At 47.1% G+C, this 21,959-nt stretch overlaps 1 protein-coding gene across 1 annotated transcript; it reads left to right on the top strand.

Moving 5' to 3' along the window:
• The first annotated feature begins 12 nt into the window (after positions 1–12).
• Positions 13–2,318, top strand: LOC149346268 (uncharacterized). Its single transcript, XM_089541274.1, has 2 exons — positions 13–294; positions 373–2,318. Exons 1-2 carry the CDS (start codon positions 13–15, stop codon positions 808–810), a joined length of 720 nt encoding a protein of 239 aa, XP_089397400.1. The 3' UTR covers positions 811–2,318.
• The last annotated feature ends 19,641 nt before the right edge of the window (positions 2,319–21,959 follow it).

Here is a 21,959-nt window from a genome sequence, read left to right as displayed (position 1 = left end):
GGAGGCGCCCACATGACCGGCACTAGAGGATGCAAAGGCAGGGGACGCCGCTCTCTACCCGCCTCACTGCAACAGCACATCTCCCGCACACCGGACCGAGACGCGGACCGCACCGACGTGCGTCGGTCCAGCAAGTCGCGTTCATCATCTCCCCGCCGCCAAGACCAACAGGCTCGTCAACTTTCCTGGGCGGACAGAGTGGCCGGCAGAGTCAACAATGCCAGCAAGCCCCCGGCCCCTCCGCCCACACAGGTGGATCCCCGTGACCGGGAGCTCCAGGCCCTGCGAGACGAGGTGAGTCGTCTTACCTCTCTTATCCAGACCCCCACCTCCGTCCTTCCACAGCTTACACCAACCGTCCCTCCCGCCCAGCACACTCCACTACCTCAAACAACAACAGAAAACGTGGAAGAGTCCGTCTCCCAATCCCCACCCTCACCCCCACCCAAGAAAAAACGAACAACAGAGCCCACACCCGTTACCCAGACCGACCTGACATCCCTCGAGGCCCGCCTGGATGCTAAACTCGCTGAGATGGACGCGCGTCTAGAGGCAAAATTCAATCACCTCATCGACCACCTCTCCCAGCGGTTCGAGCAACAAATTGAAGCGGCATTTACGCGCATGGTGCACACCCTAGAGATGAGCCTTGCACAGTACGACGCCCGCCTCCAAACAATAGAGCAGGCCCTTCCCTCGCTACACCTCAATCCGCCGCATCAATCCAGCCCACCTACCCCACAGAACTCCCCAACCAACCCACTTGCCCTCACCCCACCAAAGCTCCAGTATGGCGGGGCTCCCTCCTAATTCCTTATCAATTCTTCAGTGGAACTGCCGCCGCTTCCGGGGCAAGCGCGCACCCCTCCAACTCCTCCTCCCCACACTTCCCACGCCCCACATCCTTCTCCTTCAGGACACACATAGCCCTGCCACACTTCCTAGCTACACATCTGTTCACTCGGACGCCACGAATACACCCAGGGCGTCCACACTCATACATCGCTCCATTACACACCAAACCCATTACATCACCTCCGAGACGCCCTGCGTAATTACAGAAATCATACAAGATACACACTCACTACCATCGATGTTTGTCGCCAATATATACCACCCACCATCTCACCCGATGGCTTCATTGGAAACGCTACTGCGAGATCTTCACCGTCTTGCAGGCAAGCATCCATTGATTATCGGAGGAGACTTCAACAGTCAGCATACTGACTGGGGCTACCGCACCACCACTGGACGAGGCCGGCGTCTCTGGTCCTTGGTACAAGAGCTCCGCCTCACAATACACAACAACTTTAACACCCCCACGAGGATTGGTAACAGTGTCAGCGCGGACACCAGCCCGGATTTGACACTGAGCCGCAACCTTGTTGGTATTACGTGGGCCACAACGCGTCATACATTAGGAAGCGATCATTACATCCTCTCCGTTACAGTACCGTACAAGCAAAGACAGGCCCGTCACCTAACACACAAAATCACCAACTGGGATGCTGTACGCTCCGCACGGGCGGCCCTCCCTGACGCTTCCATTATAGACATCGACCAGTGGGTGGCATCACTCATGAACGATGTCTCCACACACATGCGAACCCTTGTCACAACAACAGATACGCCCACCCTCGACACTCGCCTGGCCCACCTTTGGGAGGCCCACCATAGCATCCTAGAGCGCTGGAAGGGGCAAAAGCTCAATCGGACCCTTAAAAAGCGGCTGGCCGCGCTGCAAACACAAATTACTGAGCACGCTGAGGAGCTCTGCCGATCAAACTGGGGTCAGATTTGCGACAGTTTGGCTGGCAATTTGTCCTCCAAACGTAGCTGGCAACTCCTCCGTCACCTAATTGACCCCACGCAATCCAAAACAGCCACACAACACCACGTCACACGCCTTATACACAAGACCGGCCTTTCTCCTGACGCACTCATTAATATACTTAGAAACACACATACAACTCCCGGTACCTCAAACCCCCTGCCCCCCTATACAGGCGCCCCGAATGCCAACCTCGACGCAGAGATCACGGAGACAGAAGTCAGAGCGGCCCTCCTGACTCTCCGTTCTAACTCCACCCCAGGAGTTGACCGGATCTCTAATGCCATGCTCCGCAATTTGGACGATCAATCGATCGCCCAGCTCACGGAGTACTTCAACAAATGCTGGCAGGAGGGCACTCTTCCCCAATCATGGCGTCATGCAAAAATCATATTCATACCAAAGCCCCACAAACCACTTACACCCTCAAATCTCCGTCCCATTTCACTAACCTCATGCCTAGGCAAGCTTTTCGAACACGTCGCACTCGCTCGACTCACCCAACACATGGCGGAGCAAGACCTCTACCCGCACAGCATGGAGGGCTTCCGTCCCCATCTGTCAGCACAGGACGCCATGCTCCAACTCACGCAGGACATTTTCGACCCCCTCATTCCGGGTCACACAAAAGCTGTCTTAGCCTTGGATCTCTCCAAGGCCTTTGATCGCCTGGACCATCAAGCGATCATGGCGGCTCTCTCCCCCTTGAACATAGGTGAACGTATGTACACCTATATTCAAACATTCCTTACTAACCGCACGGCCGAAATTCACTTCGGTCCCCACATCTCCCCCCCATACACCCTTAGTGGGGTCGGAACCCCCCAGGGGTCCGTCCTCTCCCCTTTCCTCTTCAATGTCACTCTCATTCCCTTTGCCCACAAGCTACAAACCATCCCTCACCTTCGGCATACACTCTATGCCGATGATATCACGCTATGGACCACCCATGGCAGTGATGGAGACATAGAGAACACCCTACAGTCCGCGGCTATCCTCACCCAAACGCATGCGCGGAGTATCGGACTCTCCTGCTCACCGGAGAAGTCGGAGCTCCTCATAATCCGCCCCAAAACACGAAACTGTCCCATAGCCCCCATCACCGTGACACTGGAAAACCGGCCCATCCCGGAGGTAAACACTCTCCGGGTACTTGGCCTCCACATCCAGAACAACGGGAAAAACACACTCACCATATAGAAACTCAAGCAGACAACTGTGTCGATATCACACCTAATCCGCCGCGTTTCTGCACACCACCGGGGCATGAAGGAGCATGATCTATGTCGTCTCATTCATGCCTTCGTCCTCAGCCGCTTTATCTTCACGCTCCCCTACCTGAAACTCCAGGCTAGGGAAATCTCCACCCTGGATGCCATGATTCGAACAGCATTTAAGACAGCATTACACCTACCCCAAAATACCTCAACCGAAAAACTCTTTCAACTAGGCCTGCACAATACGATAGGGGAGCTTATTGAGGCCCACCGACAGACACAATACATACGTCTCGCGAGAACCACCACCGGGAGACACATCCTACACACCCTCGGTATACGCCTACCAGTTACCGATCCCACACAGCTCCAGGTACCCCGCCTCATTCACCGCGATTTATTTATTAAACCTCCCCCCAAAAACATGCATCCCACCTACCACGAACCCCGCCGCAGAGCTCGCGCACGGGCACTCCACAAATACTATGGCACGGAACCGTATGCCGTTTGGGTGGATGCCGCATGCACGGGCGAGGACGCGGTTGTCGCCATCACGAACCCCTCCCTCCAACCCATTGCCACACTTCACATAACCCCTACTGCCACTTCGGAGGAGGCCGAAGAGGCCGCCATTGCCCTGGCCATCACCCGCACGGAGGCGCGATATATACTGTCAGATTCCAAAACTGCCATACTAAATTTTGCTCGCGGGAGAGTTCACGTCCCTGCATTTCGCATACTGGACTCCCTCGCCGCGCACCCGCCCCGCCATGTGGAGCTGATATGGGTGCCTGCCCACTCCGGGAATCCCGGAAACGAGGCCGCCAACGCTTTAGCCCGAGCTTCTCTCAACCGGGCACCGGCGGCCTCCGACCTGGGGTTCTCGCGGGAGCGCATGCACTCATTCAGTGAAATGACGCAGGCCTACAAAGCCGAGCGTCGGCTCTACCCCCCACCTCATCCTTCCCTCGACAATTACCATCAGACACTTTGGAGGCGGCTCCAAACACGCACTTTGCCCTCCCCTTATATACGCTCGCGATATCACCCAGTCCACACGAACCCTTCCTGTACCCTCTGCCAACACCCCAAAGCCACCCTCGACCATATTCTTTTCCTCTGCCCGGCGGATCCTCCCCCGCGGGGCCTGGAGCACCTTACCTCATGGGAGGCTTGGGAGACCCTACTGCGCTCCGAGGACCCGGCCAAGCAAGCCATCGCCACCGGCCGGGCTGCCAGCGTCATGAGCCTCCGGGACATGAACGTTTGAGTGCAGTGGGGCCGTGCGGGGGCCCAAGGACCGACGTGTCCAAAACTCCCTTGTTATAAATAAAGTTTTCATCATCATCATCTAAATAAATGTTTTCACCACCACCACCACCCCTGCGTTTCACGTCGTCGCCGTTGTCGGTTGTAACCAGCAGTGGACACCTTAGTCGCGCTTTAAGCTGCGAAACCAATGAAGCTGTAGCTTGGAAAGCAAAGGAAAGGCGCAAAACTGCCATTTTGGAACAGTAGGCACCTCAGTCGTGCTTTAAGCTACGTGGCGGTAGTGACAGATGTTCGCTGAATGCGTTGACATTGAGAACGTACCCTTAGCAAGAACTATTACGTTTGGAGTATACGGTGGGCTATTTAAATTGCATTTTAAACATATTTTTTGTTCATGAATACACTGAAAATATGTAGAAATACGTTCATGAAATTTCATGCTTGGTATTCGAAATATATTCTTAAAATATGCCAAAAATACCTCACTTAAAGCATACTTCGAGCACTTTTCAAATACGTGAAAAAATATGTATGCAGTTTGAGCATCTTGACAATGTATTAAAAGTGTACTTTCGTAAATATGAAATTAATACATACCAAGTATACTTCAAAGCTCACAAACGGGCAGTCCTTTTAAACGTATCTGCCGCACACTTCTAGCTGCCGTTGAACAGCCGAGAGCTGGAAATCGCGTTTCGGGAAATCGATTTTTGGTGTTGGCAATGTTATTAAAGTGTACTTTCGTAAATAAGCAATTAATCCGTCCAAGTATACTTAAATTATAACAAATGGGCAGTCCGCGCAAACATATTTGCATTACACTTCAAGCTACCGTGGAACAATCTAGAACTCGAAATGACGTCTCAGGGAACAGTGAAAACTCTCCCTTTCCTGTCGTCCTTTCGCTGCAACACTGTAATCATAGCGCGGGAACAACGCGGGACATAGACGAGACGGGACGAGAACGCCTGCGTTGTTCCCACGCTATGATTACTGTGTTGCAATGAATTGCCAACCTGCCCAAGCCTTTTTTTCTGAAGTCCTTTCGCTTATGGTAACTTCTAGCAGGAAGGCAATCACCACTTATTTACCGGCAAAGGCGCCTTGGGTATTTCCGGGCCCGAATATGCCAGCGAAAAGGACCACGACCGGCAAGGCCGACCGGGTCCCTTAGACGCCCGTGTATCTGTTGGTTGACAGTTCGACTCCTGACCTATTTCTGATGCAAGTTTCGACTAGCAATTCTGTTCTAGATCGCCTCCCGATTCGAACGCGACCAGTAGGGCACTTCAGGGAAAATTTTTGGGTCCAAGTCTTTGCGCAAAAAAACACCTCACCGAGCAAGATAATGCGTAGCTCTCGGTGGGTATATATAAGGCAAGCCAAGTATGGCTGCACGTGGCAGCGGTGGTGGCTTGGCTCGAGCCAGTATGCAGGTCCGTGCAATTCCTTTTCATTCGTCTCTCAGTCACAACAACAACAGCGCTTGTAGGAGCATTTGTAGTTTGCTGCGGCACTTCCGTCATGATTTGTTGTGTAGGTATCTTTGCCGTTCCCGTGCCGTCACGTGACCTTATAATCTCATGTACATCGTGATTGGTGATAACTGCACTTGTACAATTTCTCTGAAGCATTAACCCGTCTCATTCCGTGAAGCCGACAGACCCTTCCTTAAGCCGAAGTGAATATATTTTTAATGTATTAAATGCATATTTTTAGTGTATTTCTAATATAATGTAATGTATGTAATGTATATTTTACTATATTTGTAATGCATTATAAATATGCTAAGCGGGCAAAAATGTACTTTTCACGTATTTTAAAGAACGTTGAAAATATTATTTGTAGTATACTTAGAAAGCTTTCGTATTGCAGTTTAAGCATAGGGACAAAAAATGCGAACTATGAAATTAATACAATATGTTTGAAATGTATTTTAAGCACATCCTCTTTTTCGCTGAGGGTAGTGCCATTTTAAGGAAAGGAAGTGCGAATAACAGGCTCCCTGGGTCAGTGAACGCCTTAATCGCGGTTACAGGTACGTGCGGTGATCAGAGAGAGATGAGGGCTGCAGGCCTAGAGTACGTTGTGCCAGCAACGCGGCGCTGAAGCCATAGGCCGTCGGCGTTCATTGTGTTCACTGGCGTTGGCGTTGACAGCGTTTTACACTCCGATTATTTTAAGGGAAGGAAGTGCGCATAACTGGCTCCCTCGGTGAGCGGACGCCTGACACACGCTTATGGTACAGTACGGTCCACTGTTAAAGGGAACATGCGATCGCGTGGCCTTCGCGCTGCCGCCGAGAACTTGTGAGAGTTGTCGGCACAAGATGCATGCGCAGTGATCACAGCGGCCGGTCTTTCCACGCATGCGCCTCATGCCGCGTATTCTCGCCGCATCTAGGCAGCATGTCTCCGTGAAGCGCGGAGACCACGCGATCGCATGTTCCCTTGCGATGTCAGTGCACGTTAAAGAATCCCAGGTGGTCGAAATTTCCGGAGCCCTCCACTACGGCGTCTCTCATAGCCTTAGTCGCTTCGGGAAGTTAAACCCCATAAACCTAACCTAACCTAACCAATGGACCGTACTGTACGTGGGGTGATAAGACAGATGTGGACTGCATGCGTTAGCGGACTTGGGGACGCGCGCCGAGCGTTCAGCAGGTGGGCATCGGCTCTGCCGATTGTCGCCTGGAGCCGCAGATTTTTTGCACCCCGGGCCAACAAGAACTGCACCACCATGCGCCGGAAGTCACATGGCATCAACGCATATCTTTCTGTTCGAGGCGACATCCCCTTTTACAAATCCTCCCAAACCGAAGTTTCGACCACGCTGGGCGGCGCCGCTATCCTAACAGCGGCGCCTACGTCCGGCGCGGCGGAGCCCCTGCTCTGCGATAATATGGCCTTCCAACAACCACCAGCCAAGGATATGATCCAGCGGCGATGCCGTGGACCACCGTTCATCCCTAGAAAGTGGGTGAGACGACAGCAGCAATATTCAAGAGCGCCGTGCTCAATGCCGCAGTAGCTCGCCGAGCGCAGGGCCATGCCCTAAAAGCGGCGTCCGTCGACTCGGCCTCCCCTGCCGCTCCCTCCGCCGGCCCCAGCTCCGACAACTCGCCGACGTCCGCTCAAAGCACATCGGGCCGGCCACTTACGACGTGGAGGCTGAAGCCACCACCCAAACCAACACCCGAAGATTTCGTGGTAGTCCTCAAGCCGCGAACTCGAGTATCATTGCACGAGGTATTTGAGGAGAGCGGATACGGACGGCTTTCGTAGCCTACCTCGGACAAGACTCCTTGCAATTCTTCACAGTTCATCCGGTACGCGATCAGAACTTAATTCTCATTTACTCTCAAAGCCGAAATTGCAGACAGAATTATCGGGGACTTCGAGATCAATCTTCAGAGTAAGAGAGTCCCAATTACGGGCCACCTTAGACTAGACAGCGGTAACGTCTGTTACGGCGTGGTAACCGTACGAAACACAGATACAGCGGAATCCATCCTCTCAAGTCTCCAGAGGCGCCATGGCGAAATTCTGGAGGTGCGCAAATTTGGCACGTCAAACAAAGCGCGAATAACATTTTCCGGGAAGCACAAGCTGCACTACGCACATTACAAGTGCATGCTCATTGAAGACCGTGAATACCAGCGCACCATCCCGGCCTGCGGTCACAGCAGTGTTGCAGGTAACCGCATGGACGCCTGCCCCGGCCCAAGACCGGACACATGTGGAGTGTGCGGCAAACAAGCCCAGCTCATTGAGGGGGTGCGGGTCCCTCTTGAGTGCCTTCCAGATTTCTCTCTGTGCGGCGGAGCCCATACCACGGGGCCCGCGCGTGCGTTGCTAAGTATTGAACCCCCCAGCCCGTGCACCCCATGCAGCGACCCACGCGCAAAAAGGGTCGCCGTAAAACGCGGAAAGAGCTCAGCAAATAAAATAAAAATGTTCTTGAACAGTAGTGGCGCGAGAATTGTGTTGAATGTAATGCATGGATTTGAGTATGTCACAAAATTCGGCGCATTTTTGAAACAAACAAAGAAAAACCGCCGCGCGCACGGCGTCTCGCCGGCGCGAGCCCAACGGGAGAGAGAGAAAACCCCCGCCGAGCGCGTGCCTCTCTCTCCATCGCCACGGCGTGCGCCGAAGGAATGAGTCATCCACGCCGAAGATTCTCGAACATGCGAGTCGGTTCTACAGCTGACGGGGGGGAAAGGGCGTAGCCTTGCGTGCACTAAGACACGTCCCCCTCGCCCGTCGGCGTCGGCGCCACTCAAGAACACGCTCGAAACTTCGAGATGCGACCCCCGACCTCTGACCAATGGGGACGCGCGGCCGGTGAGAAGAGGAAAGGGAGACAGCGCTGCCAATGCTGCGTGTATGTGCGCGTCTACTCGGGCGCGAACAACAAACAGACGGGAGAGCGAGCCTATAAAGAAGGACGTTGACCGCTATCAGTCAGTCCGGACCGCCGTTTAAGCTTCATCGAAGCGCGCCCGTTCGACTCCCGGGAAAACACTACTCGGCCAGCCACGGACCAACGAGGCAACGTTCGCCAGTCTGCGGGACGGCATCGTCATGGAACTCTGGTCGTCGGACTGCCGCAGTGCCCGGTGAAAAAATTGTGTTTTGCTTGTTTACCTCTCTCTCGTGTGTTAGTGCACTTTAGGTGCAATATTGCCTTTGTACTGTAGTCTCTCTCTCGAGTTTAACTTTGCACTAGTTGCATTGTTCTTTTAATCACTTTGTATGTGTCTGTACTAGTGATTGTGAAATCCTCTGTATCGTCTCATCGCTGTATAAACCTTGTTTTGTTTTGTGAACCTTTGGCTCCGACCCATTCTCTGGCTTGCGACCAGCGAAAGCTGGGCACCGAACGCCCAAAAACCTCTTGTCACTTGGTGGCTGGTCTCCGCTGAGTTTGCCACGCTGAGTCGAGGGCAGCTCCTTAGAGTCCGAGACCGCTACCCCCACACGCTCTAAGGGCGTCTGGGAGCTTCCCACGTAAAAGTGCGCGAAGTGTGGGTGACAGAGTACGACTGCCTTCACTTTACTTCTATAAAAGTGCCCTGTAATAGCAGGAAAATAAAAAATATAATAATCGATTTTATTTAAACAACATAAATGACAGTAACGTTCAATTCCGTTTTTTTGCCCGCTTTGAAAATAAATTACTTGCTTGCACACATACTTTGCGAAAAAAAAAACACCCATTTTGACTGGTTGTATAACTTACCAGCGTACAAACATAAGGTTCGCTACTAATAGTTTCTGGTGCAAGAAACGTTAAACACTGATCTATATATTCGGTATATGTCAACTTTTCCCTCAACTTTCCTGTGAAAACATTAATGTTCACAAACTTGTGCAGCATCTACCAGTGGTTATGTGATAACATATTTTTTTTACTGGAAATCTACTAGACGAGATGAGTGTATTTCTAGCGCGTTACGACAAGTCTGGCAGAATTATCCTACACGCTCTGTTCGAGTTGCTCGCGTGACAGCCTGCCTGGGCAAAGAACGACCCAAAAGATGCAGAGTGTTGCACTTTCAGGGTAGTCCATTCTCTCATAAATTTTGTGTCAGTGACAGTCAGTTTCCCGTCGTGATTACTTATCTTCGATTTCTGAGCTCAGTACATACAGTCATTTGTTTTCCCTGAAAGACAAATGCAGACCATTCGCACTGGGATGGAAACCGCAGTTTAAGGTATGGATAAACAACGATTGTAGCAAATTAAAACCCAACTACCGGTCGTGCGTTATTTCTGAGACACATGAAACCATGCATTCACCCTCCAAATCTATGCATGCAGTAATTTAACACACACACACACACACGCACGCACACACACACACACACACACACACACGCGCGCACACGCACACGCACACACGCACGCACGCGCGCGCACACACACACACACACACACACACACACACACACACACACACACACACAAGAAAATGCAGTGCAAGAAAATGCAATACACAACAATGAGGAGAACCATCGTCCCGCCTTTTTTTTTCTCGTGGACGTGTCGTACTTCTATCGCTCGACGTTCACGTCAGTCGTTGATGATGATTGGTGCGTCTAGACTTGAGCAAGCCTCGCCTGTGTTCTTTTTCTTGCCCGTTGCCAGGCGCTTTCTTGCCAGTCGCCACTGCAGACCGCTGTCCTAATTTTACATTGTACTTTTGTGTGCGTGAAAGTGCGGATGCAACTACGTTCGTTCTTGCAAGATGCCGACGCAGAAAGCAGGTCCATTCGTATTTTTTTTTATGAACGTCTCACTGTTTCTCCATTGAGAAAAATGACCCTGTGGTGTCTTGCTGCTCGATAAAGCCAGTAATATTTCACCGCAGACCATTTGGCGTTTCAAAAACGAAACATATCACAAATTTTTTCGGAGTGCTTTTTTAAATAAGGGCGCTTTTACGTGCCTCGGCGGCATTGAACAGCTGCTCCTGGCGTGCACACGCAGTATAAGGAAAGCAAAACTGTGTGCGTAAGTAAATTTTTTATGGTCCGCTGACGGACATCACTTGATTTATAGCTTCATTTGTGCATTTGCAGTAATTCGAAAAACCTGAAAAAAAAAATGTGTGTTTTCAACGGCTGGCTTGCGCTGAGGTGGCGAAAAAAAATTGTACCGGATACTTTAGCTCCGCCTTAAGGTTATGACGCGATAACTAATGCGTTAAGGCCCGTATATGGAGAATCGCCCATTTTCTACTTAACAATCATGGATCCCTGGGACCCTTCCTACCAATCCTGGAGCAGTGGTGCAGCGGTTAAAAGATGCGCCATTGCCCAGGTGCAGGCTCCGGTGGGACTTGTGCGACCAGGTTGATCTTCCCAGGAATCTCTCGCAACTCATTAATTCAACTGCTACATAGAGTTTCTTACTATTACCTAGAGGGAACGCTGGCGCCCCGTCTATGGGAGTTTGCATGGAGACTCCTCGAGGCCACTTCAGCCACCATGGGCGCTCAAAGCATCATGGGGCGATGAGCTACCGACTGCAGAACTACAACTTTTGGCCAAAAAAATAATAGAAAAATAAAGCTCTTCAATAACTACAAATGCCTTAACATTCAATATCTTGTCTAATGATTGCAACAAACGAGCAGAAAAGCATTTAAGTGCACTTTGCCCAAAATAAGAGATGGCTAGCTTTCCTATTGGCCAAGTAATGAACACTACACAAACTAATATTTTGTAATTAACAGGCGTACTATTAAAAATAAATATGTTTTAAAAAAATTGTTGTTGCTTAGATACTTTAAGAGGTTTTTTAAAGGCATTTTGAAAAAAGAAACCTTTTATTGGCGTCCTGTGCTGTTGCGGTTTCTCTACTATGGCTTTTGCACACTGCGTTCGCGCGGAAGTCGTCTGCGCACACACGAACAGCGTTTGTGGAATGAATCGTCGCAGTAATGCCACTCCGTGTTCCCAAAAAAATACGACTGTCCCGCAACAAGTAGCTCACCACCCCATGATGCTTTGAGCGTCCATGGTGGCTGAAGTGCAGCGCCGCCAGCTTTCCCTCTAGGTAATATAAGAAACTCTATAAACTGCTACCGGCCACAGTGTGCAGTTTAGTACAATCAGTTGGGCAGGTTGTGATGACGTCGCAATGTTACGTGAACAACGGGCCCGCCTGCCTCTTAGGTTGCGTCTCTGGGAATTTCTCTCTGGAACAGATGAAAAGAATAATGCGCTCATAAAATGTCCACAATGAAAAGCAGGTGTTGTGTAATTTCTTCTAGTGCTGTCTTCAACACGCAATTTCTTGCCGCAAACTTACTGTATTATACTCGCTGCCCTTAATCATGCACGGATAAAAAACGTCGGATCACAGTGCACTGTCCTCTAGATAGATACTAGACCCGTCTCCTTTCAAAGCGCGCCCGTGAAGCATCAGTGCCTGAATTTACTGGAGATATAACGCGTAACTTATAAAGAATTGTTCATTAAGAGAAGCCATTTTTGTTAATGTCATATATCAGAATGTAACTCTAATATCATATCGAATGGCACGCTGTTTAAAGGACATAGAATTAGCCGTAGTGGTTTGACCGCTTCGTGCGTCTTCCACATAACGCTCCCTGCGCTCGATGCTCAGCGATCAGTTATATATAGACGGAAATGCAAGTTAGCCGACAGCTTTCATGAAGTAAGAAAAGCTCCACGTCTTCTGTACTTCATGGGCACGTGGCAGAGTAAAACATGGCGATGTCTATGGACATGCTGACCTGAAAGTGTTTATTCGGCTGAAAAGGAAATGAGAGATGACGTGCTTTGAAAAAAGAAGGTTCTGAATATATATGAGGCCACCTTCCGATTTTCTTCTTATTACAAGCCTGTTCTGGAGGCACAGTCGGTTTTCTCTTCAATTCTCACTTTATGCTGTACATTAAAGTATTTGCACAATGCGGAGTTGGAAGAAATGGTTAATGCAACCTCGTCTTCCTCCCTTGCTCGTTATAACGCATGCCCATGCCCGTTAAGCGAACATGTACTGCAGGCAGGGATGCTAATTTCTCTTTGTTTCTCTAAAGCTTATATTGCATGTAATGCACGCCGTCATTACTCACATATGAATGTAAATAAGAGGTACAAGATAAAGTGTACCCAGAGTGCATTCAAACGTCGCCCCCTGGCTGGCGTGGTCATTGCGATGCTTGCACACCAGAAAGCGATGGCGGCTGTTAACGCCAGCAAACAGTAGCTGTACCGGAGATAGTAGTACGGAGGATGAAAGTGTTCTGCATTTGCCGATGCGTCTATAGACTCAAGGAGGAATTCTCATCAATTTGCCACAGAGTGGTAGCCGTTAGTGCCGCAAGTGGGCGAGAGGTTGCTTCGCCATTCTGGGTTCGCTGTTTTAGGGGCGATAAATGTGATGGAGAACTGACATCAGGCTGAAAGAGAGCGGGGCCAACCACTCATTTATACTCGGCAGAAAATTCAGAGGATGTCAAAACTCTGCGTGAAAGGATCCCTCGAATAAAAGGTATCCGACCCTTCCCAGCCTTTTCAGGGAAAGTGGCCAATATTAGTTAGAGTGAGGAATAAATAAAAGCTGCCCAATTTTATGGCACTATTTCTTGCAACAATAGTTGCTTCAATCGCTGTTCCTAGAACTGAGAAGCTGCGCTAATCGTAAATTTATTACGAGGCTCTAGTTTGGAGCAAAAAATATAAGTAATGCGTCCGTGATCTCTCCACGCTTTCTGTCTTAGTAGAACCTCCTTCGCTATGGGCTCCGGCTCCCCGCCTGAGCATAAGTGTACGCTGTTGCGTAAGTGCTTTAGCTTTAGCATAAGTGCTTTATCTAACTTGGTTTGCCTGATATGAAAGCCAGGGAATACTTTTCCCGGCGAATTACTGGAAGATATTCCTTTATTCCTACAATACTAATTTATGGAGTCGTGATTTGCAGCAGTTCTTGCGCCATTTTGCTCATTTTTGAAGAATTGATGCGCAGGTTCAGTTTCGCCTTAATAGTGGTCAATGACCTACATGAGAAAATCGGGAATTCAGTGCAGTTTATAAACAGGCGTCACGCAACTCGTGGCAATGAAGTGCTATACCAGCGGACAGTTCAATGAACCTGACCGTAGCGGAAGAACATGAAATGAAAATGGGTTACCCACTACAGAAAGTTGGAGCTCTCTTTTTTTAAAATAGATTCATTATGAAACGACTGAAATTTGTGTCCTCCCATGAGTTTTCGGAACCCCGTTCTATATCGGTGCAGAACTGAATGGTTATTAGAATGCAGTTGTAGCGAGAGTAAATTCTTTTATTTTATTCAATGGACACCGAGAATCCTGTAACAATACACGTTCTTCAAGCCACATTTGAAGTTTTACAGTTCTTTACGCTCTCACAGCGGCACCAAAAGAATCAACGACCTCTAGAAACAGCAGGATTACATCTCATTCACGTTGTTTTTATCCATTCCTTCTCAGGTATCTTAATTTCTAATATTAATCACCATAGCTTGGGTAATGTGCAGCTGCGAAAGTTTAGTTTATTAGTCTTATAGAGCTCAAGCGTACGACTGGTTTTCAGCAAACGTCCTGACAGCGCTAGGAGGCGAAGCGGAGGCGAAGCGAAAACACTGCGGTGAAGGGACTGACTCCAGCTTGGATGGTTACTATATTAGGGGACACAATTTTTTATGTTACTTATAGAATTAGTATTGCGCAATAAACAGACACTGAAAACTTCTCCCCGCGATTTTAAACTTTTAAAAAATCACAGAAAAGAAATTTTTGCTTGTGTGTAAAATGGCTATAGCATAACACAGCCTCACCCATAATATCGGATGCCGAGCAAGGCCCGAACATTGCGCTGAGGCAGGCGAAATTCTGTCAACTATAGCAAAACTTCTCGAAATAGGAGACACAAAAGCAAACGACGAATTATCAAAATGCAAAACATAGTCTGCGGAGTGATAAAGAAGTATCACATAGACTTATTGTATGGACAAAAATATCATTCACGTTCTCCGATTCTGGCATTAATTATGAAGTGAGGAGAAAGTGGCAAGGCTTTGCTGCATTTGTGGCACTATTTTTTGACAGATAAGTAATGACAGTACGCTAGCAGTTAATTCTTTAGCAAGACCTCTTCTATTCACCAGCAACACTTTGACTTTATGGGGAAAGTAATCGCGTAGGCAAGTGTCCGCTCCCTGGGATTACGCGGTCCTTGATGAAATGAAAAATGAGGAAAGTGAGACCGTTGAGCACCTGAAAAACAAATCTTATAATGTTTTCTGCACTAGTATAGGCTAAAATTGTAAACCAGCGGATTAATATACTCTCAGGCTAGTTTATTTGTCCACATTTACGAAGAGATGTTCCAACTTTCAACAAAATATGAGAAGTAAGCAGTCAGTTTATTTCATCTCGCTTCAAATAAATATTTGGGGTTCGAAAGAGCGCTGAATAAATGATGATAAAAGAAACAGTGTTGCTCTCGATGCGTCAGAGCACATTTCACAAAGGCTGTCGACGTGCTTGCCAGAAATTAGCTTTTTTTATTTTGTTCATTTCCAGAGTGAGCAGTTGTCAGACTTCAGACTTCAGACTTTGCAGTGCAACTCTGTTAACTTTCACGTGTAACGCTTGACGTCCAGCAGATCTCAGTGGAAGCAACAGGCACTATTGTGACATGTTTGGTTAAAAATTTGCGTACGAGGGGGTACCCAAAAGAAACCGGACTAAATTTTTTGGTCGGCAAAGCTTCTATGGTACCGCGTTTTGCCACTAGGGGCGCATAGAACGAACGTTCCAGAGTCAGTAAGCCTAGTGCCGTCGTTGAAGGAGGTCAGACTAGTTTATGCAGAGTTTTAGAGTGACGACTGTTTTGTGTGAATGTCGTTTTTGCAATGGCTGATTTTCGTGAACAGCGCGCGCCGGTGAAATTCTGATTTTTGCTCGGAAAAAGTTGAATGGAAACTCTTGAAATATTAAGAAAGACGTACAAGGACGATGCTATGGGGACAACTGAAGTGTTCCTGAATCGAATCCTGAATCAAAGCAACAATCATGCCAATGGAAAACTTCAAATTCACCTCGCCTCAAGAAAGCTCGTCAGGTGAAACCAAACCTCAAAAGAATGCTGATTTGTTTTTTAGACGTGAGAGGAGTCGTCCATTGAGAATTTGTTCCGCAGGGTCAGACAGTTAGCCATGCTTTCTACTTGGATGTTTTGCAAAGATTGGGCAAGAGTGTGCGGTGGAAGCGGCCAGATTTGTGTCGGTCGGGTGACTGGTTTTTCCATCATGGCAATGCCCCTGCTCACACAGCCCTGTCTCTACGACAATTTTGGACCAAAAATAGCATGACCCCTATTCCTCAACCCTCATACTCTCTTGACATTGCCCCGTGCTACTTTCTTGGTTTCTTAGAATGAAAATATAGGTGAATGGAAAGCGTTTCGGTGATGTTGCTGAGGTGAAGAAAAAAACGACGGAGGCACTGTCAAGCATCACAAAAGATGAATTTAAACAATGTTTTGAAAAATGGAATGAAAGATTCGACAAGCGTATCACTGCAAGTGGGGAATACTTTGAAGGAGACTGAAGGTGTGTGCTTAAAATGTGAACAAATAAGTTCAAACAAAAATAAGTCCGGTTTCTTTTGGGTACCCCCTCGTACAAGGTACTTCACTACACATCTGTCGTTGCCATCGCAAGCTGCGTTAGAGAACTTCTTCCCTTTTAATGCATCAGCAAGATCTCGTTGAAGCCTCTAAATTCTACCACTCAGCTTGACAGGAAGATATTTAGCATGCTTCCAGAGCTTATGTCACAGACTGACCCCTTGCTAAACTGGGCCACAAAACAAAAACTTTTCTCGAAAAGATTCATATTTCATAGATGACCTCTGGTAAGACATACATACCATTGCAATCAGAATCAGTCTTTGCTGGCATGCGAAAATGATGTGTGCAACATATCATACAGAAGGAGGTCCCGAAGCTGAAGCCAGTGACGGTACTGGGAACTCTGATGAAACATGTGGAGCCTCCACGGTTTGAAATGAATCGATCAAAAATAAGCACATATTACGCACGCGTAAAAGGAAAATAAAAATAAAACAGAACATATGCATAATTGCACAGAACGAGCCATACTAATGCAGTAATTAAAGCTTAAAGAAGTGTGTCTAAGATAGGATGCTGTACATAATAGAAAATAGAAAAAAAACAACAAAAACCAGTCTGTGAGTTCATCACTAAGAATTATGCGGTTAGAAGGTGTTTTGAAGTTACAGAGTTAACATTTCTTCGCACATCTAGCGCCGTTCGGACTCAAGGCTGGACCCGAGTGCTGGCCCACCATGTAAGATAGGACAAAGGCGCAGTCATTGGGAAGACACATCGTGGCAGGTTTGATCTGCGACAATTCGCTACAATCACCTTCAAAGTGCTTCTAAGTAGTCTAAGTGCCCAAAACAAAACGATATGATTTCTAAGAGAAAGAGACCCGCAAAAGAAAATTTGGCGAGGAGATAACTTCGAATTGTTGCCCATGACCGTCTACCGAAATATACGCACAAGAGCCTTGATTTTTCGCGTCACTGGTCGGCCGTTAGGCTAGCACAGAGTCTGCATGTTTACTACTGAAAATATGTGAATAGATTGCTCAGACCAGTTTTCGAGGATTTCTTGTGAAGTCCTTCATCATATCGTACCATGAAGCATCTAATCTGTTCGCCACGATCTGATTACTAAACAAAAAAATAATGCATGGTTTGAACGAGAATGTAAAACGTAATTTGCCGTTTAGAAGGCCATGGTTGCTGATGGGTAGTTCTATGACAATCAGGATTTAGAATGCGGTACTTTCCAGCAGGCTGGAATATAAAGCACCCCTCACTAATGTAGCTTTCATTCTTCGAGAGCAGGAACGCCGATCACCATAACTTAGGCGCAAGTTCTTAAATGATCTGTAATAGTCATGTCTGCTTCCTTTTCCCCGCCTCTTGTGTCGAGGAGAATTTAAAGAATATGAAAGAATATCAGACTAGTGACCCGGTCGTGGCCTTGCCAGCAAAAAAACAAAAAATGTCAGATTTTTTCCACACTATGACTATGGGATATTTATATTCATTTTCTCGAAAAATAGCGCTTTGTAGCGCATTGGGCAGCATGCAAACGCGCTAGTGGTTTAGAAAGGTTAACAACACGCGTGTTGAACGTACCAGCAGGACACAGCACAGGCGAAATAAGTCATCAAATATTTGAAATTTACTCCACCCACAGCATAGCAAGCAAAGCTTATGAAAATAATTTATCCACTGGCTGCGCAACTCAATTGTCGGAACCTAATGAGGCCGCCAATGATTGACATCTAGGGCCGATCTATCCTTGTTCCAAGGTTGTCCGAAAAATACGCGAAATAATTATTAAATAAGAACCTTGTAATGCCAGGTCTTCGTGCTGTTCATGCGGACATGCTCTGAAAACAATATTCTATAATAAAGTAGAATATCGGTTCGAAATTAAGGACGGAAATCACCTATCTGAAATAAGAACAGAAATGTTCTCACGTTCGTAACAATGCAGCGACTGAAACGACTCAACACGCGCACTTGTAAGTGTTTAACATTTTGAACTGTCAGTTTGTAATCCTAGGGTAGCACTAGAATTATAATGAATGTATTGAATGGGTTCAAATACAACTTGCTTTAATTTAAAGACATAAGCATGCACACGCAGTGCGTTGAAAGAACAGTTTAGTAATTGTTATCATTTATGTGCACGACAAACAACAACGTTTATCTCTGTTGTGGCCACTTGGATGTAGAACTTAGGAGCGTAAATAAATCCCGCGCACTATTCATGTTTGCATTACAACAAACGTGAAACCCTAGTTCTAAATATTAGATATATGCAAAGTATCCTTTTCACAAGTTCCTTGTGAAATTAGTAATGTGCACGCCACTTCTACTTCCCTGTGGCGATTCATAAACTGATAGAATGAATACAATTTTTTGGAGGCAATGTTTCCGACAAGAATAGTGAATTTCTCGAGCTTTACGCTAAGTCTGAGAGCATTATTCTACACGCTTGTCAGATATGTTCGGATGGCAACTTCCGTGGAAATGAAAGACTCCTAAGGTTTCAGAGTGTTACAATTTCAGAGGAGTGCTTTCGCGCGTAAATTTAATGCCTGTGACAGCCACTTCCGAGTCGTCCTTTGTTACCGCCAGTTTCCTCCTTTGATAGCGTCAGTCTCTGCACCACCACACACAGCCTTTCGCATTTTCCCAAACGACAAATGCGGGTCCTCTGGATTGCCCTGCAAAAGGCAGAGTAAGTTATGGGAAAGAAAGGCTTCTGCAAAGATAAACATACCTATCTCGCGTATGCTATTTGCATTTTCATGAGCTACGCTGAAGTGCTCGGAAGTTAACGTCGTTCGGTAATGATGCATTCAACCTCTAAATGCATGCAGGCAGTGATTCTGAAGCGAAGGTTTATAGCTGGGTGTCACTTCCGGTTGCTTTCTGGCTCCCCTGACTAGAAGCATGAACACAGGAAGAAACAAGCTTAGAATAGGAAAAGCCAGACTTTTCATACCTGTTCACTTGCATTGATAGCAGGAAAGTGCAATGGACAACAATAGCGAAACGTTCATCTCGCTTTGCTTTGTTTGTCCAACCGGGTCGTGTTTCTGCCGCTTGACGTTCACGTCATTCTTTGATGATGATGGGTGCGTCTAGACTTGAGCAAGCTTCAAGTCTATTCCTTTGGATTACCCGTGACCAGGGATTCCCTTGACGGCGCATCTTTCTTCGCAACGCCACCCTCATTTTACATTGTGCTTTTATTTGCGCGGAAGTGTGGATGTCACGGCATTCGTGCTGCGCGGATACTAACGCAGACACCGGGTATGTTCCAATTTTCTTATGCACCTCCCGCTGCATCCTGACTGAAAGAAACGACACAACGGTGTTTTATTGCTTGACTGTGTCCCTCAGATTTCCCTGTAATACTGTTTTTGGATCCCGAACAGTAAAACTCTTGAAAGGTACTCGACTGCTATTTGAATAAAGTATTTTCACATGTCTTGGTGACACCGAGCACCGGCTTCAGGCCTGCACGGCCGAAAAAAAAAAAACATGCTCTGGACGCGATAAAAATGTATTATGTCAGCTGACAGACATCTGTTTATTTTTGAGCTTCATTAGTGTCATGGCCCTATGTTGGAAAAACTTGTAATAAAACATCTCTTCGAAGGCTGGCTCATCTTGAGATGGTTAAAATAAAATCAGGGCCAAAATAATGCATGTAGAAAAGTTAACAGTTGCCCTAACTAATCTTCAGTTTTCGCATAACTTTTTTTTGTGTCATGCTTTTGCTAGTTATCCGAAGAAACGTTCTCTCCTGGTTTTTGTGGAGAGGTTTCAGCCTAAATGTTTTGTCGATTATTCTTTACTTTAGCATACCAATATTCAGACCAATGATGCAGTTCATACCAATGATGCAGTTCCAGCGTCTAAGCAATATTAGATCTCTGTATAATAAAACGTACAAACAACGACCATTTCCTCCCCTTTCAACGAAAAAAAACAAGTTCTAAAAGCAAATTTAGAATCGCAGAAAATGTTGCACAGATTAGAACTTATAAAGCTAACGTAAATGGCTTAACACCTCACGTACATCCTTCGATGCGTACTTGAGCCGCTATTGGTCTACGTAAGCTACACTGTGTGCATAGCCACACAAACTCTAAAAAAGTAGTCCAATCACACAGCGGCCAGTGGCGCCGCTTTGTCTGCTAGCACGATATTGTTTCACACGCACAAAGGCCAGACCACCGAGTATGTTGCGGAATCTGACACTACATTGGAAATTGACAAATGTGCCCGCCAGCAATGAGGAGAGTTAAGGGTTAAATAGCTTGCTTATTCGTACGTAAATTCGTTCCCTTATTTGGTTTTGTTTCCATGCTTCACATTTCTGCATATCATGTCTTTTTTTATTTTTCTCTGTATATGGCGTTCAATTTTGAACATAAGTGGTTTCTGACAGGTGTTCCTTATTGCTCGCTTGTCGATTCTTTTGCGGCCACAGCCTACTTTCATATGGCTGCTTGGTTTGTGCCGGATTCTCGAAGTATTCTTAATGCATTATTTAGTTTGGACGATCACTCATTTTTGCTTTGTGAAGTTAATGGGCAAAATTTAGGAAGGACGCGTGTCAAAGTACTTATTATGCCAAAGATTCGCGGAAACTTGAGCGATTTAGGCCAGAAAGGTCGCCAACTGCTGTACCGCCTTGGTTTTTTCTTTCCTCCAGGTGCTGGGGAACGCTGCTGCGCAATGTAGCTGCACATTTGGCACAACGCGTCTTGCAGGTGGTAGATTTCAGTGTGACAATGCCGGTACCAAATGAAAGAAATCAGCAGCACACTTTTTCGATGCGAATGACAAGTGGGAAAAACTGCACAAAATACATTTAACGCGGTGGTTCTATTAGCAGCCCGGCGTCCTTGTCACTGCAGTAGGAAATAAGTCATATTTAAACGAAGGATTGCATTGCCGATGGCATATACGCAATATCACACGTCAGGTGCCCCTCATTTACCAATTCTGCAAGGAGAAACGGGTGCAACGAAGGCCTTTTGTGCCGAGGGGGAGCAGCAGAGAGCAGAAAATAAGAATAAAATAGAGAGAAAGCAAATGTCCTCTGGCTATTACAGATATTTGCATTAATATGGACGCACTAAGCAGTACCAGGGAAACCTTTGGGAAAAGTACCCTCTGCTATTAAACCACATACTGCTTTAGCAAAACTCAAACCAGGTACAGGTGATCTCTAACGATGTTGTCAGTCGCGTGTAAGATTTTTACTTAAAAATTTGCACTTAATAAATAACATCACCTTTGGTGTGATTTGACTTTCCCATCCTTTGAAGTGAAGGTTCTTGAATGTTCTCGTACTGTGTGAACAATCGACCAAACAAGACAAACTAGTTTCCTGACAGTTTCAACAGCAAATGAAGGAACCTCCCTTGCCATAAAAGGAGGCTTAAAGCACCGTTTTCATTAACTATAACTTCCTCGGTAAGCATCTGTCGGGCCGTTATGCACTTTTT

Source organism: Amblyomma mixtum, chromosome 4, assembly GCF_055824585.1.
Source record: "Amblyomma mixtum isolate Tamu chromosome 4, ASM5582458v1, whole genome shotgun sequence".
In the NCBI taxonomy this organism is placed as follows: Eukaryota; Metazoa; Arthropoda; class Arachnida; order Ixodida; family Ixodidae; genus Amblyomma; species Amblyomma mixtum.
This window is presented reverse-complemented; position numbering and strand designations above follow the sequence as displayed.